This window comes from Scyliorhinus torazame, chromosome 10 (assembly GCF_047496885.1).
Source record: "Scyliorhinus torazame isolate Kashiwa2021f chromosome 10, sScyTor2.1, whole genome shotgun sequence".
Classification (NCBI taxonomy): domain Eukaryota; kingdom Metazoa; phylum Chordata; class Chondrichthyes; order Carcharhiniformes; family Scyliorhinidae; genus Scyliorhinus; species Scyliorhinus torazame.
This window is the reverse complement of record NC_092716.1, coordinates 181289838-181315334: the sequence shown is the minus strand read 5'-3', so window position 1 is coordinate 181315334 and position 25497 is coordinate 181289838. Positions and strand designations below refer to the sequence as shown.

Sequence of the window (25497 nt, the reverse complement as noted above, 5' to 3'; positions counted from 1 at the left end):
AGTGAGTCCAAAGTGCAAACAGGCTCATACGTCCAGCCTAGTAGGTGGGCGACGAATTCGGGTTGACCGTTAGGGTGGCACACCATTCATCGCCCGGATTAACGCTGTGCACTGGCATCGGCTGGCGGGTCCTACTTGGGGACATCCGATTTCTGTCTATTACCGCAACGCGGAAGGCTTCCCGGTCGTCGGTATCACCGGTCTGTACGTCGTCAGGGTATGACTCGGTGTATGGAGGCTAAATGGCCAGCACGTCCCTGCGAGGCTGGCGGAATTGGGGACCGTTGGCAGGTTGAGCTGCTCGACAACAGGCAGCGTAGTGGCCCATCTTGCCACAGCGGAGACATTGTCGAGTTTTGGCTGGACAGTGCCGCTTTAAGTGTGCGGTTCCACAGTTGCCACACGTCGTGACGTCATGGCGTTCGTTGCGTCACCGCGCATGCGCAGTTCGGTCCTGCGTAGAGCGCGCATGCGCGTCACGTCCCTCTGCGTCGACGTCTCTTTTGGTGCGTACAAGCGCGGGAGGCCTCAGAAAGCACGCGAAATGGCCGCCCTCGTCAGGGCCGCGGGCCGGGAGGAACTCGATCGACTGGACCCGCTCGGCCTCGTAGGATCCCTGCCGTGCCGATTGGGCCGCCTGGAATTGGGAGTACCGGCTGGTCGCGTTTTCGTGGAGGACGCAGGTTTCAATGGCAGTGGCTAGGGTGAGGCTCTTTATTTTGAGGAGCTGCTGGCGTAGGGTGCCCGAGGTGACCCCAAAAACTATCTGGTCCCGAATCATAGAATCGGAGGTGGCCTCATAGCCACAGGACTACGCGAGGATACAGAGGCGTGTCCAGAAAGATTGAAAAGGCTCATTCTTACCCTGCAGGCGCTGCTGGAAGAGGTACCTCTCAAAGCTCTCGTTCACTTCGACGCTGAAGTGTTGCTCAAGTTTTAGAAGGACCGTCTTGTACTTCGTATTGTCCTCGCCTTCCGCGAATGCCAGGGAGTTGTAGATGTGGATGGCGTGTTGTCCTGCCGTGGAGAGGAGGAGGGCGATCTTCCTGGTGTCCAATGCATTCTCCCTGTCTGTGGTTTCTAGGAAGAGCTGGAAGCGCTGTTTAAACAGCTTCCAGTTGACGCCGAGATTTACAGTGATTTGGAGCGGCTGCGGCGGGCTGATGGTGTCCATGGCGCAGGATGGCGGATCTCTGAAGATGTGCAGGTAGGTCTCCCAGTTGCTGGGGTGTTTCCAATCCTGGTATCATGTCGTGTTGGGTGTTCCGATATACAAACGAACCAACACGGTTGTGGATGGTACAACTCTGTTTTATTATTATGTATAATAACAACTGTTAACTTCTGGCTGTGGTTCGTACTTCACCAGTTAACCTGTGGACCCAGCCCTAGCACTATCCTAGAGAGGCACTCAGCACATGGTGTATGTCTGAGTGGCACACTGTGAGCTCTGTGCTCTGAGCTATCTCCTGGTGGAATGAGCAGGAACTGTGGTGTTCCCTGTTTTATAGTGCGTGTGCTCTCACTAGTGATTGGCTGTGATGTTGTGTGTGTGTTGATTGGTCCATCGACCTGTCCATCAGTGTGTGTGTGTGATTGCACCATATGTTAATATGGATATCATGACAGTCACTATACCAGGCATTTTCAAAGCGGGTGGGTCACGGGCGGGTGTCGGGAGGGTCGCAGAGCCATCCATCGCGGCGTTCCCGATCATGGGAATTCAGGCGCGATGGCCACGGCAACTGGCTTTTAAAAATGCCGCTGCGAGCGGCTTTAAAAATGCGGGCGCGCTGTGCATGCGCATGTGGCCTGCTCATCAGTGCGCATGCCTGGAGCCCAGAGAGAAACACCACCTCCTCCTGACATCAGCACGTTTTTAAAAATTCAATTCAGTCTTCCTGCATCGGTCTTGAATACGCTGAATGGCTGAACCTGCAGAACTCTCTTTGATAGTGAATTTTAGAGATTAAAAAGATTCACAATACTTTGAGTTAAGTAATTCCTCCACATCTATGTTTAAAATCGTCGCATTGTAATTTGCGACTACATCCCCAGGCTGTAAACCACCCATCTGAGGAAAACTTACATTCTGCACCTGCTCTGTAGAGTCCTGAGAGAATAATGCCTGTTTCAATGAGGCCATTTCTCATTCTTCGATACTCTAGAGTATAGAATATAACCCCAAGCTCACCTCTCGCATTAAAGGTAAGAGAAAATGGTGGGTCACGAATGTTGGCCGGCGTGGGTCGCAAAGGTTGGCCGGCGTGGGTCGCGAAGGATGGCCGGTTGGTAAAAATGGGTCCCGGGCAAAAAGTTTGAAAAACACTGCACTGCACTGCACTGCACGATCCTCAAACACCAGAAAGAGCTTTTATCAAACATTTTGACATAGCAGGGGGTCAGTTTAGCTCAGTTGACTTGACAGCTGGTTTGTGATGCAGAGCAAGACCAGTAGCACGGGTTCAATTCCCATACTGGCTGAGGTTATCCATGAAGGTGCGTCTTCTCAACCTTTCCCCTCGCCTGAGGTGTGGTGATCCTCAGGTTAAATCACCACCAGTTAGCTCTCTCCCTCAAAGGGGAAAGCAGCCTACGGTCATCTGGGACTATTGCGACTTTACTTGCTTACTTAATATAGCCGGACACACTAATCATTATGATTTATATTTCCAGTTGCTAGCAACAAGTACTGCTGAAACTGCATTACTTGGTATCGCTTCCCAATTGTTCAGAAAGAAACATTGGACAATCAACACAAAATGGATTTGCCACCTCCCTCACATTTATTGTAACAAACCCTCAGGAATTTAAGGAGTTGTAGGGAGGAGCATTTCCTTTGGCTCTGCTGATTGCTGGTTGCCTGTGTCTTTCCATCCATCATTCACAGACATTATGGTCTCCAGGTTTCTGAGAACTTCCTGACATAATCCGAGACTGCACAACATTTTGCTAATTTTTCTTTATTTTTGCCCAAAAGCATACTTGGAAACAAAATGCTTCATTTTCTGCTCGATGTCAGCCTCATGTTCATTTAAGGATTAAGGCACTAAACCCTCAAATATTCTTAGGTTAGCCAAACTGTATGCCGATGTGAAAAGTTGCTAGTTTGCACACCGGTACTCTGTGGCATCTCTTATATGGATACCAATCTGGTGTGAATTATTGCTGAGTTAGGAGTAGGTGATGTTTAGTGCCAGAAGGATAAGGATTAAGACTGCCCAATTTCTTTTCACATTACCCTGCGACAGTCAGTGGTGAGTGAAGACTTTAATTTCATAATTTTGGGCTGAGTTTGAACCCCGGTCCCAGAGGTGAAAGGTTAGGCTGGGATTCTCCAGTCTCATCTGTAGCGGGACCTTTTGCGAGCGAGAACGTAAAATTTGGTGTTCCAGCAAAAACTCCATTCAGTCTCAGCAGCACGAGAAAATCCCAGCCACGGACAAGGATGGAAAATTTTGGCCTCAGTATCTAACTGTCATTCTTTATTTTCTGTCCAAATTTAGATTTTGTAGAAAGCTGACAATTTTTCACATCACGGGATTATAGTGTGTGTTGGTGCACCAGTTTCCTCAGTGGCGACCATGAAGCTGCTTGGCAACATTCACTTGGAACTTGGCTGAAAACTTCCTCTAAATCCCTGATGTGCAACAATATTGTGACAATGGAATCTAAAGTGGAGGCCGAGAGCAGAAGGTTTCACCATAATTCTGGATGACACCCACTGTGTGAACAGCTGCAATGGAGTTAACAGTGGAGAATCTCACGCTGGCTTTTACTTACAGGTCTTTGCAGTTGACATCACAGAGAGTGGTCCATTTGTTCTGCTGGTGTGGCTGCCATTTTATGCACTGGTAGTTGGGATCCAGGTAGGAGCCATTCAAACTGTCGTTATCCTGCATTAACCCTGAAATAAGATGGGTAAGTAAGAGGCAAAACCAGAATAAAATGTTTCTTTCAACGGCTGAAATCTGTTCCTCCAAAATTACAGTTTCCAAGACTTAACACTGAAGAACATAAGAACTAGGAGCAGGAGTAGGCCATCTGGCCCCTCTAGCCTGCTCCGCCATTCAATGAGATCATGGCTGATCCTTTGTGGATTATGCTCCGCTTTCCCGCCCGAACACCATAACCCTTTATCCCTTTATTCTTCAAAAAACTAACTATCTTTATCTTAAAAACATTTAATGAAGGAGCCTCTACTGCTTCACTGGGTAAGGAATTCCATAGATTCACAACCCTTTGGGTGAGGAAGTTCCTCCTAAACTCAGTCCTAAATCTACTTCCTCTTATCTTGAGGCTATGCCCCCTAGTTCTGCTTTCACCCGCCAGTGGAAACAACCTGCCCACATCTATCCTCTCTATTCCCTTCAGAATTTGATATGTTTCTATAAGATCCCCCCTCATCCTTCTAAATTCTAACGAGTACAGTCCCAGTCCACTCAACCTCTCCTCGTAATCCAACCCCTTCAGCTCTGGGATTAACCTAGTGAATCTCCTCTGCACACCCTCCAGTGCCAGTACATCCTTTCTCAAGTAAGGAGACCACAACTGAACACAACACTCCAGGTGTGGCCTCACTAGCACCTTATACAATTGCAGCATAACCTCCCTAGTCTTAAACTCCATCCCTCTAGCAATGAAGGACAAAATTCCATTCGCCTTCTTAATCACCTGTTGCACCTGTAAACCAACTTTTTGCGACTCATGGACTAGCACACCCAGGTCTCTCTGTACAGCAGCATGTTTTAATATTTTATCATTTAAATAATCATCCCTTTTGCTGTTATCTCTACCAAAATGGATAACCTCACATTTGTCAACATTGTATTCCATCTGCCAGACCCTAACTCATTTACTTAGCCTATCCAAATCCCTCTGCAGACTTCCGGTATCCTCTGTACTTTTTGCTTTACCACTCATCTTAGTGTCGTCTGCAAACTTGACACATTGCCCTTGGTCCCCAACTCTAAATCATCAATGTAAATTGTGAACAATTGTGGGCCCAACACTGATCCCTGAGGGACACCACTAGCTACTGATTGCCAACCAGAGAAACACCCATTAATCTCCACTCTTTGCTTTCTATTAATTAACCAATCCTCTATCCATGCTACTACTTTACCCTTAATGCCATGCATCTTTATCTCATGCAGCAACCTTTTGTGTGGCACCTTGTCAAAGGCTTTCTGGATAACCAGATATACCACATCCATTGGCTCCCCGTTATCTACCACACTGGTAATGTCCTCAAAAAATTCCACTAAATTAGTTAGGCATGATCTGCCCTTTATGAACCCATGCTGCGTCTGCCCAATGGGACAATTTCCATCCAGATGCCTCGCTATTTCTTCCTTGATGATAGATTCCAGCATCTTCCCTAATACCGAAGTTAAGCTCACTGGCCTATAATTACCCGCTTTCTGCCTACCTCCTTTTTTAAACAGTGGTGTCACATTTGCTAATTTCCAATCCACCGGGACCACCCCAGAGTCTAGTGAATTTTGGTAAATTATCACTAGTGCATTTGCAATTTCCCTAGCCATCTCTTTTAGCACTCTGGGATGCATTCCATCAAGGCCAGGAGACTTATCTACCTTTAGTCCCATTAGCTTGCCCATCACTACCTCCTTAGTGATAACAATCCTCTCAAGGTCCTCACCTGTCATAGCCTCATTTCCATCAGTCACTAGCATGTTATTTGTGTCTTCCACTGTGAAGACCAGCCCAATAAACCTGTTCAGTTCCTCAGCCATTTCCTCATCTCCCATTATTAAATCTCCCTTCTCATCCTCTAAAGGACCAATATTTACCTTAGCCACTCTTTTTTGTTTTATATATTTGTAGACACTTTTACTATCTGTTTTTAGATTCTGAGCAAGTTTACTCTCATAATCTATCTTACTCTTCTTTACAGCTTTTTTAGTGGCTTTCTGTTGCCCCCTAAAGATTTCCCAGTCCTCTAGTCTCCCACTAATCTTTGCCACTTTGTATGCTTTTTCCTTCAATTTGATACTCTCCCTTATTTCCTTAGATATCCACGGTCGATTTTCCCTCTTTCTACCGTCCTTCCTTTTTGTTGGTATAAACCTTTGCTGAGCACTGTGAAAAATCACTTGGAAGTTTCGCCACTGTTCCTCAACTGTTTCACCATAAAGTCTTTGCTTCCAATCTACCTTAGCTAGTTCTTCTCTCATCCCATTGTAATCTCCTTTGTTTAAGCACAAAACACTAGTGTTTGATTCAGAGATCCTCATGCATCCCTGCCAGGTGTCAAGTGTGACTGCCTTTTCTGACAATAGTTTTTCTGTCCCCAGATTTCTGTAAGTTGGGACATGATTCCACAGGTGTTAGACACCCTCAGATATCTTTTCCAAGCAGTGATTCTTCATGTGTGAGCCCAGACAGTGAGACATTAATTTTCTCAGATGGCTTGTTGACAGTAGGACTATTGTAACACCTGCCAAGGTAACAGTGGCACTAACTCACTGCTATTGACTCCCAGCACTTTCTCTCTCGGCACTTGGATGTCAGAGCAACTGCTCCAAACATTCATGCATCTTCTGCACAAAACTATTCTCTTATTGACAAGGACATCTGTTAGTTTTCAAGGACACTTATTTTAAAGGAATCATGATTGTTCCTATAACCAGGCAGCTGCACCTCTCATAATAATGATATGACCTCTTAGAGGGCAAGTCCCCGCGATTATTTGAAGTCTGTAACATGCTTCCAAAGAAAGGACACACAATTAACACCATAGAATAATAGTCAGAGAAATATAACCCAGAGGTCAGAGGAAGGGCAAGCATTTACACAAGAGAACCTAAAGGAGAGTAAAAGGTTGATGATAAGTTTAATCCTATATTATCTCATTGAAGTTTGTTTTAAATGTGTTAGCCAGCAAAAGGTCAGGGAGGAGCAAAATGGCAGCATGTCCAAATATGGGCTAACTGGTCTATCAGTGTCACTGATTTGCTGAGGTGAATGGTGTCATGGCCACATGAATACTATATAGAGTTGGGGTGTACAAAGATCTGTCTCAAGAGAAGTTGAAGTCAGAACAAATGATTAGAGTTAACACACGGTTGCCTGCTTTCAAAAGGATTGGGCTAAATATTGATTGTTTCCACTTTGTGCACTGTTACCATGGGTAAATTGGAAACATATTTTTAATGTATATTTAGTCATGGGTTGTGGGTGTCACTGGCAAGGATAGCATTCATTGTCCGTTCCTAATTGCTCTTGAGTAGGTGGTGATGAGCCACCTTTGTGCACTGCGGCAATCTATGTGGTGAAGCTAATCCAACAATAATGTTAGATAGAGAGTCCAAAATGTTGAGCCAGTAATATTATAGGAACAGCAATATATGTCCAGGTTAGGACAGTAAGTGATCTGAAGGGTAACTTGGAGGCAATGGTGATCTCTGATGCTCACGTTGCACTGGTCCTTCTTTCCAATGTGGAGATGTCAGCACTGGACTGGGGTGAGCACAGTAAGAAGTATCACAACACCAGGTTAAAGTCCAGCAGGTTCATTTGAAATCACTAGCTTTTGGAGCGCTGTTCCTTCAATAGGTGATCAGGATACCTGATGAAGGAACAGCGCTCCAAAAGCTTATGATTTCAAATAAACCTGTTGGGCTTTGACCTGGTGTTGTGAGAGTTCTTATCTTGTCCTTCTTTCTGGCAGACATCTTGGGTTTAGAAGGTGCTGCTGAAGAAGCTTCTGTGAGCTGCTGCAGAACCTGCAGAACATCCTGTGGGTGGTACACACTACAGCTACAATGAGCCAATCATGGAGGTGGTGAATGAGATCGTTGATAGAGTAGATCAAGCGGGCTGCTTTGTCCTGGATGATGTTGAGTTTCGAGAGTGTGTTGGTACTGCACCCATCCAGGCACGTGGGAGTATTCCATCACATTCCTGACCTGTGCCATGTATATGGCAAACAGGCTTTGGAAAGTCAGGAGATGAACCACTCTCCACAAAATATCCAGTTTCTGACCTGCTCTTGCACCCACAGACCAATATGTCTGGTCCAGTTAACTTTCTGATCGATGGTGATACCAAGGATACGTAGAATTTACAGTCCAAAAGGAGGCCCTTCGGCCCATCGAGTCTGCACCCGCCCATGGAAAGAGCACCCTACTTAAACCCACACCTCCACCCTATACCCGTAACCCAGTAACCCCATCTAACTTGTTTGTACACTAAGGCCAATTTAGCATGACCGATCCACCTAATCTGAACATCTTTGGACTATGGGAGGAAACCGGAGCTCCAGGTGGAAACCCACACAGACATGGGGAAAGCATGCAGACTCCGCACAGACTGTGACCCAAGCCGGGAATCAAACCTGGGACCCTGGAGCTGTGAAGCAACAGTGCTAACCACTATGCTACCGTGCCGTCCACACGATACTGATGGAGAATTTATATTGAATGTCAAAGGGAGGTGGTTAGATGCTGGGCGGAATTCTCTGGCCTCCCAGTGTGCCGTTCGCTGCCGGTGGGATTCTCGGTTCCTGCTGCTGTCAATGGGAATTCCCATTGAAGCCACCCCAAGCCGCCGGGAAATTCGAGAGGTGGGGGTGGGCTGTCGGCAGGATCAGAGAATTCCGCGACAAGCGAACAGCTGGAAAATCCAGCCTCTGTCTTGGTGGAGATGATCATTGCTTGCAGTGGTGGAGCTGAAATGTTACTTGCCACTTATCAGTCCAAACTTGGATGTTTTAAAAAATTCTTTCATGCGATATGCACGTAAAGGACATTAGTGAACCAGATGGGTTTTACCAACAATCGGCAATGGTCCCAAGAGCATTAACCTGGGTATCTGGAATACGAGGCCAGTGACAATACCACTACACCACTGCCTCTCCTTGTCTAGCTCCTGCTGCATATAGGCACAGACTGCTTCATTGTCTGAGAAATTGTGAATGGTACCGAACACAGATCTGCCTTATTGTTTACCTTGTCGGTATGATCTTGATCAAGCCTGTGAAAGGCTCATTACACATAGCTACAGTTTCTTGTGCTTTTTAAAAGTATTCCAATGCCCTGAACACTGACATGAAATTTCTTCAAATGCTATAAGTTCTACAATTAACAAGGCCCTTGTAACTTTTACATCTTGGGGCTGTTTAGCACAGGGCTAAGTCGCTGGCTTTGAAAGCAGACCAAAAAGCAGACCAAGGCAGGCCAGCAGCACGGTGCAATTCCCGTAGCAGCCTCCCCGAACAGGCGCCGGAATGTGGCGACTAGGGGCTTTTCACAGTAACTTCATTTGAAGCCTACTTGTGACAATAAGCAATTTTCATTTCATTTTCATTGTAATTAATTGGCACTACTGGAAGGTTTTGAGTTGGTCACACGTCTCAACCAGGCAGAAATGTAGTTGAATTGGCGATGAAGATTTGTCATGCATCTCATCACATCGGACCTCAGGGTAAAGTTGAGCGATGTGCTGGGCAGTATGCTGTTATACACGATGGGCACTACTGCAGACAATATCCTAGTAAGGTCTGGGACTGACAAAGAAAAAACTATGTATGATGAAGTAATAAAAGCAGTTGATGCCTACTTCAATCTGTGAAAGAATACCATTGTTGAGTGGACTAAATTTCACAAGCATACCCAAAGAGAAGGAGGAAGTATTAATGCATTTACCAATGATCTGTCTAGAGAACTGTGAATATGGCAACTTAAAACATTAACTAATCAGGGACCAAACTGTTGTCAGAGTATTGGATGAAGCATTGTCTGGCCGCTTGCAGTCGTGAGATTGTTTAACCTCAACAAAGGCAATTCAACTGAACAGATCAAGCTGAGGTTACGAAGCAAAATCGATCGGTAATTCAGGGTCATCCCCAAAATGACTGACTTAGAATACTGTGTTAAATTTGAAAGCAGAGAGGTGACTATAAAAGAGCAGGGGAGGCAGGAACAGCATCCATCAACTTGCCCCTGCTAATTGCAAATGGTGTGGTGGGAAAAAACACTGACGCAAAAATTGTCCCGCCAAAGAGGCCAAATACCATTGATTTGCAAAAAAAGGGTCACTTGCAGGCTTTGTGTCATCATAAGAAGCCTATACAGGATAACTGTGGGCCAGTTTAGCTCTGTTGGCTAGATAGCTGGTTTGTGATGCAGAACAAGGCCAGCAGCGCGGGTTCAACTCCTGGACTGGTTGAGGTTATTCATGAAGGCCCCGCCTTCTCAGCCTGAGGTATGGTGATCCTCAGATTAAACCACCACCAATCAGCTCTCCCCATCAAAGGGCAAAGTAGCCTATGGTCATCTGAGACTCTGGCAACATTTCCTTATACAGAATAAGCACAACGAGACACATTTGAGAGGTGACAATATCAATGAAATAGTAGATATCAATGATATTGAGGTGCCTTTCCTTGGGGAGATCCAGGAGCTAAGCAGAGACTGCTGAAATGCTGATCTCCTAATAGAGGGAATTAATAGAAGGGTGGGATTCACCCTACCCGGCGGGGCGGGGGGTCCCAGAGTGGTTTCGCCTCGCCGGCCAGCACGCAAGGGGCTTGGCACCACGCCAACCGGTGCCAACCGGCCGGCGCGAGTTGGCGCATGCGCGGGAGCGCCAGCATGTGCTGGCGTCATCCCAGCGCATGCACAGAGGGCTTCGTCTCCGCACCAGCCATGGCGGACCGCTACAGCCGCCGGTGCAGAAGAATAGAGTGCCCCCGCAGCACAGGCCCGCCCGCGGATCAGTGGGCCCTGATTGCGGGCCAGGCCACCGTGGGGAAAGTCCCGGGGCCAGATCCCCCCGCGCTCCCCAGAGAACCCCGGAGGCCGCCCGCGACGCCAGGTCCCGCCGGTAAGGAGGTACTCTAATTTACGCCGGCGTGACCGGCAAAAAAAGGGGCGGCCACTCGACCCATCACGGGCCGGAGAATCGCCGGGGGGGCCGCTGCATGCGGCCGCCGACCGGCGCGTTTCCTGCCCCCGCCAAATCTCCGGCGCCGGAGAATTCGGCAGCCGGCGGAGGCGGGATTCACGCCGCCCTCCGGCGCTTCTCCGACCCAGCGGGGGGTCGGAGAATCCCGCCCACTAAGTTTGACAAGGAGGCAACAGTTTGGGTCATTTCTGATGCTGAACCATGGTTGGAGGAAAGTTCTCACAGCTATATAAAGCTGCATGGGCCAAGAGGTATAGTACTCAAAGTCTCGATCAGCTTCAGTATAGAGAGAAAAATCACTGAAACCTTTATTGTGAACCTGCAAGCGAGTTGTTCACTCTTAAACAGGAAAGCCTGTAATGACTTACATCTGATTTACAGAGTAGAGGAATTGGAAAAGTGAGAGGATCAGCCTATAAACATCAGAGCCGAATTTCCACAGCTGTTGACAGGACGAGAGAAGCTGAAGACAGTATACCACATCAGTCTACAACCTGAAATGAAGCCAGTGTGTCTGTTTACATCCAGAAATGTTCCGCATCCAGTCTTGAAAAAATGTAAAGTAGGAAAGTGACTCCATGCTGAAGCCAGGCGATTTCACCTGTGACAGAACCACCAAGCTAGTGCTTGGGGATAATCCTGGTGACAATACCAATGAATCTTTCAAAATTTGCATAGATCTTACTCAGCTAAACAAAGCAGCTAGACGCAAAGTTCATCCTATGTCATCTGTGGAGAGAGCTTGGCAAAACTGGGCAGAAGTTCAATCTACACAAAGCTAGATGCAGATAATGATTTTTGGCAACCACCCCCCAACAAAGAGTCTAAGTTGCTCACAACTTTCATTCCACCATTTTGGAGGGTTTGTTTCGCCAGATTACCCTTCAGCATCACAATAGTGCCAGAGGTCTTCCAGAGGACATTGTCAAGTAAGGTCTGGACGGATATCACATGGATGATGTTCTGATCCATGGATCTACTCAGACAGAACAAGACACCAGAGTGTGAGCTACGTTTGCCGCAATTATAGGAAGCAGGACTTGCATTCTACAACAAATGCAAATTCTCACAGCCAACTGTCAAATTCTTTGGGCATATTGTCAATGCATCCGGTGTCAGAGTTTATACACAGATGACAAGAGCAATCAAGGAGTTCCCAGCTCCTCGGTATGTGACTGATTTTCAGAGATTCATGGGTATGGTAAACAAATATGGAAAGCTCTGACCGAACTTAGCCTTCGTCAATGTGCCCCCGCGCCAGCTGTTAATGTAGGACAATACACAATGCTGGGAGGAACAGAGGAGTTTTGAGAAAATTAAAGAGATGCTGATATCATCTGATATTTTAGCTCAATATGGCCCAGAACTACCCCCTACCATTGTTGCAGAAATATCTTCTTAAGGATTGGGAGCGGTACTCTTTCAGATGCAGACAGTTGGAAAGCAGAGGACAGTTTTTTTTATACCCATGCCATTCACTTACAGAGATATGCAGGAATGGAGAAAGAAGCATTAGCTGCAACATGGGCTTGTGAAAAGTTTGCAGGTTATGTTCTTGGTCTCCAATTCAAGATAGAGAAAGACCACAAATCCTTATTGACACTCTTAAATTCTAAGGGATTAGCAAAAATATCTTCACAAGTACAATTAACATTGAGGCTAATGAGGTTTGATGCAAAGACAGAGTATGACCCGGGAAAACAGTAGAAGACAGCAGATGCTTTATCCCATATCCCTGTGGTAAGACCTAAACATGGTAATGTGGTCCTTGTTGAAGAAGTAGAAACATTTGTATTGACAACAACTATAACTCTACCAGCAACAAATCTGTGACCAAATTAAATCAGAGATGAACAGAAATCTGATATAGAATGTGCTCAGGTCAGAGATTACTGAATGTCATGCAATCCCATTCTCAGAGAGGACAGTAGTGAATGATATACTCATCTATGTTGAGAGATTTATCATTTTGGGAGTTCTGAAACTTGACACACTGTAATAATTGCACCAAGGATATTTGGACATCACAAAATGTTGAGTCAAAGCAATACATTCTGTTTGGTGACCATGGCTGGGATTCTCCGAAAATGGAGCTATGTCCCCACACCCGCCGGAAAACGGACGCGAATCACAGACTTTTTTCAAAAAGGCAGGAGTGATTCTCCAGTTTTAAGAGGGCTAGCAGGGTCCCGACGTGCGCCCCACAGCTGATTTAATTTGGTCGCAGATTTGTTGCTGGTAGAGTTGTAGTTGTTGTCAATACAAATGTTTCTACTTCTTCAACAAGGACCACATTACCTGCAATTTCATTATCAGGAGACAAAGGAATCATTGATGGCATCTTTCTTCCCATCATGATCATGGGAATATTTTGGGATGAACTTCTCCGAACACACAGGTAAGATATTCTTGATCATAGTAGATTCTTATTCCAAATGGATAGAAGTCAAGCAACTGCAGGGTCACACTTCTGGAGCAGTGATCTCAAATAATGGACTGCAGTTTGCCAACATTAATGAATCCATGGCACCGTAAGGATCTGTCCATACTAGCAGCTCACCAAGATACCCTCAAACCAATGGTGAGGCTGAAAGAGGAGTGTGTACAATCTGAGAAGCATTGCTGAAGAACAATGACATCCAACTTTCCTTTCCGAGCTAATGTTCAACTCTGCTCCAAAATGATTTTGCACCATGTGAACTCCTCGTGGGAAGAAGACTGAGAACTCACGGAGCTCTTCATAGGACTAGCAGATTAGGAACTTGAGTAAGTAAGATAACTGGCACAAAGGGTAGCTACAATATTACGTGCTTCCAATATGTTTGCAAATATAGGTTTTTCGGAATGGATTCTCTGGTACTTTCTGGTGAATGGTATTGTTTAAAGTAAACACAACTTGATCAACATGGAGGTGTGAGTTCATTTTTGAGTCTTCTTTCAGGTTTTGGCAGTTGGACAATACCATGGAAATATAAACTTCTGTCTTATGAAGGACTTCGCAGAAGTGATAGTGCTAATCTTTGTGCAAGTGTGTTGGAGCAAAACCGAGAGGTATGAATGGATTTTATTTAGCGAGTCACCTTTTAATTATTCAAAGCTCCTGCTCCTCTTTCATATTTCAATGTGGTGAAATAGACTTATGGTGTGTCTTAAAGGGGGCTTATTTCTTTGTAGATGGCATACTTAAGAATGTATTTAACTCCATTCATTAGCTTCACGCCAAATGGGCAATAGCTCAGAGAATCCCAGTTTGACAGTCAGTGGGGCCATATGTTTCTATTTTTGTCCAACGTTCATTTGCACATGCCTTTCTGCCGAGATTCACTGGATAAAATTAACAGGGAGAATCCCACCTTACTAACTCCCTTCCTAACCCATGGCCACTTACATCCTAATGATGAGGAACCAACTGCAACTTTAGCTGAGATTAGCTAACACTGCACTGATTGAACCTGAGGCTGCCTGGTCTGTGGCCCAGCACTACACTGACCAATGTATTATTAGAGAAGCTCTACATCAGCATATTCAATGACAAAACATCAACATGTCCTCTTCCCTGAACTGAAAAATAAAACTGTCATGTAATTATTACTCTGAACTAGAGCTAAAATAGTCACCAGATGGAATGGAAACAAAGATGAGGCTCCTACCTGGCTCTTGTTTTATCATTCCATTCAGTATCTGGGTGTTTAAAGTGTTTGGAGGAGAGTCTGAATGTTTCCGCTTCTTGGCTGGATGCACAGGAATACCACTGTAGAGAAGAGATATCATTAGGGTCAGATGGCAGAAGGGTGTGACTAAGAGAGTGAGAGATACATTGAAGGAAAAATCTAAAGAAAAACTTCATCCATGCATTCTTATCCGAAAACCCTTCCTTACTGGGCTCAGAATCAGTGATAATTCGCAACTCAGATACTTCACAACTTTCACTATACAGTCATCATAAATAGGATGACTTTACAAAAAGGTTAGGGTAGCTACCAAATTAGCTGTAACAAAACAGCATATCAATCTGTTACTTAACTGTTGAGTCCCTTTATTTGCACTTGATGGGAACAAATGCATTCAGAACACAATCAGGAATGAAGATTATGAAGACTACTATATGTTGAGAGGTTAAAGAAAAAGGATATTTTTTGTGTTAGAGTGGTCAGTCTTGGCAGTACTCAGAATATATATAAACTCAGACTAAATCATGCATCAAGACACAACATATGCATATACATACACACACACACACACACTTTCCTAGGCGATAGTTTCCTGCATCTTACTCTGATCCATGATGTTGCAGAAGCTGGTGAAGCATCTGTGACTGCTGGGCTTGATGGAGTTCATTTGGAGATATTCCAGATACTGGATACTGGGGCATCATTGGCTCAGGCTTCATGTACATCTCCCGTGGCACATTGGGGTAGTGGTTGCTGGGCGGCTGATGAGGGTGCTGTGGTTGGAGATGTGCTTGTGCAGGATGTTCCAGATGAGAAGGAGGCGTCATGTGACATAAATGCTCAGGGGTCATAGTGCGAAGAAGATGAGACTCTGCTGTAAGAAATAAGCAGGTTTCAATGCTTTCCAAATTGATATATTTGAGCAACTTCCCTTTACACTATGTGTCACCTTGTTGTGGATTTGTTTATAACAGATTGAACTTGCAAATAATCGGCAGTATCCACCTTGCTGTCACCCTGGGTAATTCTAAATGCCTAACAAACCTGTGAAATTAGAGCAAGTTAACCGAGGCTCGGATTCACGCCCCTGAATCAGGAGGGAAAAATCCCTGACTCTGCAACCCGAACTCAAGGGAAAATGCCCTGTATGTTCTCATTTTCTTTCCAGGGAGAAGGGGGTGGGTGTCTACATAGGGGGTGGGATTCTGTCCCTCCGCCCCTTGAAACAATGCAGAGGCAACCACAAGCACTCCACTGTCATAATGATAGGTTATGAAATCAGTCATGCAGCACAACTCCTAAATTAATAATCCTCAGGCTTATTCCAATGGAGTAAAATAGCAAGCATTGATTTTTTTAAACTGCAGATTGCTTCTTTTTATTTTAAAGGGCAGAAAATGTAAATGTTTTGGGGGCTTGATGGTTCCAATGAGTTTATACACTTTTTACACACATTCATGTCTACTTTCAACAATCATAAAACGCACTCTTCCAAATGGCATTTGACCTCTCCCAAATGATATTTGACCTCTCTCAAAGGACACCATACCTTTCCCAAAGGTGTCCCTGGACCTGTCCAAGAGAGTCCCTTATCTCTCCAAAAGGTTACACTGCATCTGTAAAAAACTGTGGTAAGTTTTGACCATCTCCACAAAAGTCCACAAACAGATCATGTTTTGGACATCCAACGAACAAAAATTGGATCTGTTTGAAGGCCGTTTCACTTTTACATGTGTAGCTGCCCCTGTGGACCATGGATGTACAAACTACAACCAGCCCCTATTCCCCTCCGTGGCAAAAATAGTGGGTGCCAGATTCATGGGCAGAAATTCCAGAATGGGGCTCCGGCAACATTTTGACTAAGCCGGTGACCCTGTAAGCTCTCCTTGAAGGTCAGAGCCAAGGCTTGAACAGCCTATACAATGCAGCTTTCTCCCCTGTTAATCAATTCCAATCATATTCAAACATTCTTTTGGATACTAAAAACATTGGCTCCATTTAGTCTCTCTTTCAGTTTTAATGTTTTTTTCAATGTTCTCTCCTCTGACAGGAAACTGCTGATTCTTTGGTTTCATGGGATTCATTTCATTTATTGAGGGAACATTCTCAAAATGCTCAGGGGACTATTTCTTGTAGCTTATGCAGAGAAGCTCCAAGAGCAGTTCTATCTGAGGTCAATTAAAGCCCACAGTCCAGATAATCACAAACTTGTACTGAACACTGCAAGATGTTGCAATGCTACCCTTCAATTGCAAGGAAACAAATCCAAACTTGTTGATCTTCATCAATCTTTCCAACGTCTTTCCGTGACATGGAACATTATTGTTACTCATGCTTAAGAGCTACTCTGCAGCATGCAATGCAATAGACTGATGTTAACTTGAGTTTGCATCTGGTACTACTCAGATGGAAGGTTCCTATTTTCAATCATGCCTCCAAAGCAATTTTGAAATTTGGTGTTCTACGTTGCCGGCATGCTAGCCCCCAGCCAAACGGAGGATCAGTGGCCGTTTTATGCCCTTTGTTCTGGTGTAAAATGCACTGTTCCCACCCCGGCGCGGGGACATAGCCTCAGAATCGGAGAATCCAGCCCATTGGCTTTTGCGTTTCCCAAATTAAAACAGTAACTACAGTTCAAAAGTGGCTGTAAGGTGTCTTGAAATGTCCAGTTGCCATGGAAAGTGCTATATAAATGCAAGTCTTTTTTTCTGCAAACGGGAAGGTCTCAGGTTTAATCCAAGTTCTGTACTAATCTGAGCTGAGTGGGTGCTTGCCTTCATTCACGTTGGAAGGGTGGAGAGGTAAAACAATCGCTGAGAAACCTCCAGCTCAAGCGGAGAACAGATCTGAGGGAGAGGGAAGCTCCCTTTAATTGATCTGTTCCCACTAGGTATCTATCAACTGACCTCAGCAGAACAGTGAATGTTGTTAAAGGACAGGAGTAAACTTGGCTGTGATGACTCCATGGATTCAAACGCTGATATCCACAATTGAGCTTCATGCATGAAAAGTGACTATGTAGGTGAGGAAGCAGAGGATGAAATCCGAAAGAGTTTATTATTCAGAAGAGGGAAAATTACACATTTTTAAAAATCTTGGATGACTGTAAAACAAATTAAAACATCTTTTTGCATTTCATCCAAATGGGGAGGAGAAATGCAAGCAGTGTCAGAAAGCTGAAGCACTTTGTGTGGAAATTGCTCTAAAGTTTACAGTATTCCAGCTTTTATTATGTTTGTTCTGGCACTCTGCCAAACTAATGCAGGGAGTTTTTCCTTGACATTAGCACATTACAAAGTGTACTGTTTCTTATCATTCCGAATAACTCTCTCACTTTTAAAAGCACATTTCTTAAACAAACAGTTGTTATAAATTGCCTCTCTAATCTAGATAACCCTTTAAAAAATATTCTCACAAAAAATTGAGGGACTTGGTTCAGGTTCTCAACATCTATCTGAATTTCTTATTCTTTGCCTTAGTGAATTACAATGAGTGACGTTTGTGTTGTTGAACAGAACTGGATACCCAGTGCAAGTATCAAGCACTCCCAGGTCACATACAGCAGACCTGAGCAATCGCTGGCATGGATAGGGCCAGAGTCTGGAAATCCAAAGTTTCAAACTCCAGAAAATCCATCCTGTTTGCACCTACACTTTATTCATGGATTTGTCCAGTTTGTTTTTTGTGGAATTCAAAGTTTAGAAAGGACTTTTTTCGAAGGGCAATCGCCTCTGTAGTGGTTAAATGCTAAAGCAGAACAAGATTTATCAGTATCTGTTACTTGTAATTTAGCTAGGTTATTGAGAATATAGATTCATGTTCCCCTATCTCCCTCTCCACCCTATCATGGCACCATGTCACACACCTATGCGATTCATCCAGGCAAAACAGTGTCCACTTCTAAGGAACAGTGCTGTTCATATATGGAGGAAAGATCCTCTACCTTTCCCAACAATGTGCTCCATCTCTAATGCAGCAAGGTGACATTTCTATTTTTCTTACCTTTGCTATAGTCCTTTGAGACATGGGGCGGGATTCCCCGACCCCCCCGCCGGGTCGGAGAATCGCCAGGGGTCGGCGTGAATCCCGCCCCCACCGTCCTCCGAATTCTCCAGCCCTGCAAAAATTGCCCCGGCCCGCCTCGGAGAATGGCGGGGACCGGCACGACTCAATGGGCCCTGGGAAGTCCGAATTCTCCGGCCCGCAATGGGCCGAAGTCCCGCCGTTTTTGCAAGTCCCGCCGGCGTAAATTGGAGTAGGTCCTTACCGGCGGGACCTGGCGGCGCGGGCGGCCTGCGGGGTTCTCGGGGGGGCGCAGGGGATCCTGCCCCGGGAGGTGCCCCCACGGAGGCCTGGCCCGCGATCGGGGCCCACCAATCCGTGGGCAGGCCTGTGCTGTGGCGCTCCCGTGCATGCGCCAACTCGCGCCGGCCAGCGGAGGCCCTTCGGCGCCGGTTGGCATGGCGCCAAGCCCCTTCCTCGCCGGCCGGCAGGGCGCAAACCACGCCAGGGTGGGCCTAGCCCCTGAAGGTGCGGAGGATTCCGCACCTTTGGGGCGGCCTGACGTCGGAGTGGTTCACGCCACTCCGTCCCGCCGGGACCCCCCGCCCCGCCGGGTAGGGGAGAATCCTGCCCTAGATCTTCAGTTTGGTGACAATCAATGGCAGCTTAAGGAACTAGTTTGAGGCTTCCCAAACCCATGTGCAGGGAACAAAGGGCTCAAAATTTGGGTGGCCTGGTTTAAGGGTGCAGGGGTCAGAATTTGGAACTCGGATTGCTGGCCCACGATCGGAGGTGCAGACCTGCACAAGGCTGCATAATGGCCAGGCTTCCCACAATTTAAAAATTGCCTGCCTCTTGCAGGGCATTGCCGCTTTAAGTGGGCGGTGCCGCAGTTCAGGCACACCATGACGTTGACGTCGCAACGCGCCGTGCGTCGTCGTCCATGCGCAGTGCGGTCAGCCGCCGCTCGCACCTGCGCAGTGTGGTCTTCGGCCGCTTCATTCTCCCGTCCGTGGTGCACATGCGTGGGTCTCGGGAATAGCGCGCGAAATGGCCGTCTTCATCGATGCTAAGGCGCCGCATTCGGGCGATGGCCTGTACACTCTCTGCCTCGTGGGAGGTAAGTTTGTCCTGTTCTGCCGATTTAAGGCAGGAGTAGCGACTTTTCGCCTGTTCCTGCACTTTATACGTCTCGATGGCTACTGGCAGGGTCATGTTTTTTATTTTTAGGAGCTGCTCCCGCAGGGTGTCGGAGTGGACCCCAAACACGATCTGATCCCTGATGAGGGAATCAGCGGTGTCACCATAGTTGCAGGATTGTGCTAATATGCGGAGATGTGTTAGAAAGGATTGGAAAGGCTCATCCTTACATAAGAACTAGGAGCAGGAGTAGGCCATCTGGCCCCTCGAGCCTGCTCCGCCATTCAATTAGATCTTTTTTGGACACAGCTCCACTTTCCGGCCCAAACACCATAACCCTTAATCCCTTTATTCTTCAAAAAACTATCTATCTTTATCTTAAAAACATTTAATGAAGGAGCCTCAGCTGCTTCACTGGGCAAGGAATTCCATAGATTCACAACCCTTTGGGTGAAGAGGTTCCTCCTAAGCTCAGTCCTAAATCCACTTCCCCTTATTTTGAGGCTATGCCCCCTAGTTCTGCTTTCACCCGCCAGTGGAAACAACCTGCCCGCATAAATTCTATCTATTCCCTTCATAATTTTATATGTTTCTATAAGATCCCCCCCCCCCCCCCCCCGCATCCTTCTAAATTCCAACGAGTACAGTCCCAGTCTACTCAACCTCTCCTCGTAATCCAACCCCTTCAACTCTGGGATTAACCTAGTGAATCTCCTCTGCACACCCTCCAGTGCCAATACGTCCTTTCTCAGGTAAGGAGACCAATACTGAACACAATACTCCTGGTGTGGCCTCACTAACACCTTATACAATTGCAGCATAACCTCCCTAGTCTTAAAGTCCATCCCTCTAGCAATGAAGGACAAAACTCCATTTGCCTTCTTAATCACCTGTTGCACCTGTAAACCAACTTTTTGCGACTCATGCACTAGCACACCCAGGTCTCGCTGCACAGCAGCATGTTTTAATATTTTATAAGAAATATTAATCCCTTTTGCTATTATTCCTACCAAAATGGATAACCTCACATTTGTCAACATTGTATACCATCTGCCAGACCCTAGCCCATTCACTTGACCTATCCAAATCCCTCTGCAGACTTCCGGTATCCTCTGCACTTTTTGCTTTACCACTCATCTTCGTGTCGTCTGCAAACTAGGACACATTGCACTTGGTCCCCAACTCCAAATCATCTATGTAAATTGTGAACAATTGTAGGCCCAACACTGATCCCTGAGGGACACCACCACCTACTGATTGCCAACCAGAGAAACACCCATTCATCCCCACTCTTTGCTTTCTATTAATTAACCAATCCTCTATCCATGCTACTACTTTCCCCTTAATGCCAGGCATCTTTATCTTATGCAGCAATCTTTTGTATGGCACCTTGTCAAAAGCTTTCTGGATATCCAGATATACCATATCCATTGGCTCCCCGTTATCTACCGCACTGCTAATGTCCTCAGAAAATTCCACTAAATTAGTTAGGCACGACCTGTCCTTTATGAACTCATGCTGCGTCTGCCCAATGGGACAATTTCCATCCAGATGCCTCGCTATTTCTTCCTTGATGATAGATTTCAGCATCTTCCCTACTATTATAGGCTAACTGGCCTATAATTACCCGCTTTCTGCCTACCTCCGTTTTTAAACAGTGGTGTCACGGTTGCTAATTTATCCTGAAGGCGTTGCTGGAAGACATAGCGCTCAAAGCTCTCGTTCGTTTCGACTTCACAGTGACTGTCGAATTTGGCTAACGCGGTCTGGAACTTGGCCTTGTCCTCGCCGTCAACAAAAATGAACGAATTAAAGATTTGGATGACCTGATCCCCCGCAGTCAATAGGAGCAGCGCAATTTTTCTGGCATCGGGCGCATCCTCGAGGCCCGAGGCCTCAATGTATAGACTGAATTGCTGCTTGAAGACCCCGCCAGTTGGCGCTGAGATTTCCGTAGATCCGGAGCTGTGGAGGGGCCTGGATCTTCCCCATGCCGCTGGAAGGCACTTGCTGGTCGTTACCGAATTATTCAAGATAAATTACTTTGATGAAGTAGACTCCTGGTATCATGTCGTGTTATTCACCCTGGGGTAACACAGACTGCAACAGGGTGCAGATGAACTGTAAAGCATAAACCAAACGTAGGCGTTGGTTCAATACGATTTATTGAACTTCTGTAACAATGCACACAGCTGGCTGTGGGTTGACACTCTACTACTCTAAGTGTACTAACTCTAACTTACTAGACTAGGCTAGCACTGATCCACGTGTAGAAGGTGCTGACTGATATATAAACCCTGACTGTCACTACAGTTGTCACCAGTGGAAAGAGGCGGAGTGCTGATGCTTCGTGTGTTTTATAGTTGGAAGCCCCCCTCTGGTGTTCTGTCTGGTGATTGGCTGTGTACTGTCCTGTATGTTGATTGGCTAACCTGGGTGTCTGTCACTGCCTGTTTTTACCTCATGATGTGCATGGGTGCATATTATGACAGGATCAGGAAGAGCAGATCTGCTCCTCTAGGAGACAGAAGTCAAATCTTGGCCTCTGCTGCACAGCCACTCGTTACACTCCTGTCCTAGATTTACCCTGCTGCTGGCAGTCTTCCCTTGATTCCAATGGGTAGTCTTTTAATCTTTATTCCTTAATGGGATGCCACACAGGGCAGTAAAGAGTCAACCACATTGCTATAGATCTGGAGTCACATGTAGGCCAAACCAGACAAGGTGGTGAACCAGATGGATTTTTTCAGCAATCATGGTTACCATTACTAAGACTCGCTTTATATTCCAGATTTATTCCATAAATTCAAATTCCACCAGCTTCTATGGTGGGATTTGAACCCATGTCCCCAGAGCATCAGCTTGGGATTCTGATTACTAATTGCCTCTATACCACTGTCTCCCCTTGGAGAGTGGTTGACATTTAATGGCTCTCAAAATCATCCAGTCACGGCCATGATGATGCCCATTGGTGTTGGGGCCAGGAAATCCCGCCAAATGTGTGAGACATCCGTGTTTCAGTAAGGGGTGTTCACTAAAATCTGCCATCTGAAACCAAAGAGCAGGGCGAGGACTGCATTGCCATGGGCTGTGAAGATGAACTCTCATGCATCAGGCTCCTTCCAGACGAGAGCTGGAGATATTCACAATACCTTGCAGTTTGTATTTCCATTTTTGTGTGAGAGAAATCACAGACACTCTAGTAATTGAAAGCTGACTACATTTCACTCTCTCTGACAGCAAAGCAGATGAGTAAGCAAGCTTCCCCATGGTGCAAGATATCATTGAAAAGCACACATGTCAACTCTGAGATGTACCGCAACTGAAGTGCATTCCAAACCACATCCAGCTTGTGTGTGACGACACACAGTATATCATGCAGATCAATGCCAGCGACCCTGACAGCAGTCACAATGCCTCTGTGTCAGCTGCATTGGAGCCCCAATGGCAAACAAAAGTCAGCTAGTGGGCATCAAGGACCATCCACTGAACACATAGCGAATGATTCCAGTGTGCAGTCCACACTGCATGTGTACAGTATGCAGGCAGTGGATTCCACGTTTCCAAAAGAAATGATATACAACAAGGCATTGATGTACTGAAACAATTGTTTCACTGCCTGGAGCACTCTGCAGTACTCGGCTGAGCGTGTCTCAAGATTTGTGGTGGTCTGTTTGATGCAACACTTCACCATCATGAGGGGACAATTTTGCCACCTTACAGTGAGAAGCTCAGGAGCAGGAGTGGGAGGAAGATGAGCAAGGGAGAAATCTGGACAACCCCTTTCTGGTCAGGCTGTCCAAGAACTTATCTGAAAGTAATGCCAGTAACCAGGACCCCAATTTTCCATTTACTAACAGTTTCACATCTTCCCTTCCCTCTGTCATCAATCAGAAAATACAGTGCAGAAGAGACTCTTTGGCCCATCAGGTCTGCACCAACACATGAAAAACTCCTGACCTACCTACCTAATCCCATTTGCCTCAACTTGGCCTACAGCCTTGAATGTTATGACGTGCCAAGTGCTCATTCAGGCACTTTTTAAAGGATGCGAGACAACCTGCCTCTGACACTCTGGCAGTGCATTCCAGGCTGGTGACCACTCTCTGGGTAAAACAGATTTTCCTCAAATCCCCCCTAAACCTCCTGGCCCTCACCTTGAACTTGTGTCCCCTCATCACTGACCCTTCAGCAAAGGGGAACAACTGCTCCCTATCCACCCTGTCCATGCCCCTCATAATCTTGTACACCTCGATCAGGTTGCCCCTCAGTCTTCTCATTTCCAGCGAAAACAACCCAAGCCTATCCAACCTCTCTTCATAACTTAAATGTTCCAATGCAGGCAACATACTGGTTAATCTCCTCTGCACCCCTTCCAGTGCAATCACAACCTTCCTATAATGTGACAATCAGAATTGCACACAGTACTCCAGCTGTGGCCTCACCAAAATTCTATATAACTCCAACATGACCTCCCTGCTTTTGTAATCTATGTCTTGATTATAAAGGCAAGTGTCCCATATGCCTTTTCACCATCCTATTAACCTGCCCTCCCGCATTGAGAGATCTATGGACAAACATGAAATGAAATGAAAATCGCTTATTGTCACAAGTAGGCTTCAAATGAAGTTACTGTGAAAAGCCCCTAGTCGCCACATTCCGCCGGCTGTTCGGGGAGGCTGGTACGGGAATTGAACCGTGCTGCTGGCCTGCCTTGGTCTGCTTTAAAAGCCAGCGATTTAGCCCAGAGTGCTAAACCAGCCCCTGCCAAGGTCCTTCTGTTCCTCAGAACTTCCAAGTGTCGCGACATTCATTAAATACTTTCTTGTCAAAATTCACACTTTTCAGAATTAAATTCCATCTGCCACTTGCCTGGCCATTTTACCACCTTGCCTATATCTTCCTGTAACCCAAGACACACAACCTCACTGTTAACCACCCGGCCAGTCCCCCACATAGTCATCTATGTTGTTTATACAGACGACGAATAATAGGGCGCCCAGCACAGATCCCTGTGGTACACCACTCGACACTGGCTTCCCGTCACTAAAGCAGCCGTCTATCATCACTCTCTATCTCCTACAATGAAGCCAATTTGGAATCTGCCTTACCTCAGATTACCCTATATCCCATGTGCATTTGCCTTCTTTATTAGTCTCCTATGTGGAATGTTGGCAAAGGCTTTGCTTAAATCCATACAAACTACAGGGGCAACTAGGGCAACTACGGATGGGCAATAAATCATGGCCTAACCAGAGATGTCCACATCCCGTACAAATGAATAAAAAACCCATCAACTTCTCGACCCTCATTTACACATCTGGTCACATGCTCAAAAACTTCAATCAAATTTGTACGGCATGACCTCCCTCTGACAAAGCCATGCTGACTATTCATGATCAAACCTTGCCTTTGCAATTGGAAATGGATTCTGTCCTTCAGAATTTTCTCCAATAGTTTCCCTACCACTGGTGTGAGATTCACTGGCCTGTAGTTCCCTGGCTTATCTCTACAACCTTTCTTAAATAGTGGAACCACATTAGCTGTTCTCCAGTCCTCTGGACCTCCCCCGTGGCAAAAGAGGAATTAAAAATTTGTGTTAGAGCCCCGGCAATCTCCTCCCTCACCTCCCACAACATCCTGGGACAAGCCTCCAACACCTTGTCACTCCCTATGTCAATTTGCTCAAGAACCTTGCAGTGTCTCTCCCTGAGTTCCATAAGTATGTTCTCATTCTCTTGGGTGAAGACAAATG

General features: G+C 46.0%; 1 protein-coding gene across 6 annotated transcripts in view; it reads right to left on the bottom strand.

Annotated features, from left to right (window-relative positions):
• Positions 1–25497, bottom strand: part of myrf (myelin regulatory factor) — a 473200-nt gene that overhangs the window by 109867 nt on the left and 337836 nt on the right. For 4 of the 6 annotated variants that reach the window (XM_072466065.1, XM_072466063.1, XM_072466066.1 and 1 more), the window contains 3 exons: positions 15204–15474; positions 14580–14680; positions 3784–3907 (listed from right to left, as the gene is read on the bottom strand). In XM_072466065.1, coding sequence (XP_072322166.1) covers positions 3784–3907; positions 14580–14680; positions 15204–15474 — 496 coding nt within the window. The remainder of the gene's footprint in view (positions 1–3783; positions 3908–14579; positions 14681–15203; positions 15475–25497) is intronic. The other 2 variants (XM_072466064.1, XM_072466067.1) reach the window with 1 other exon arrangement.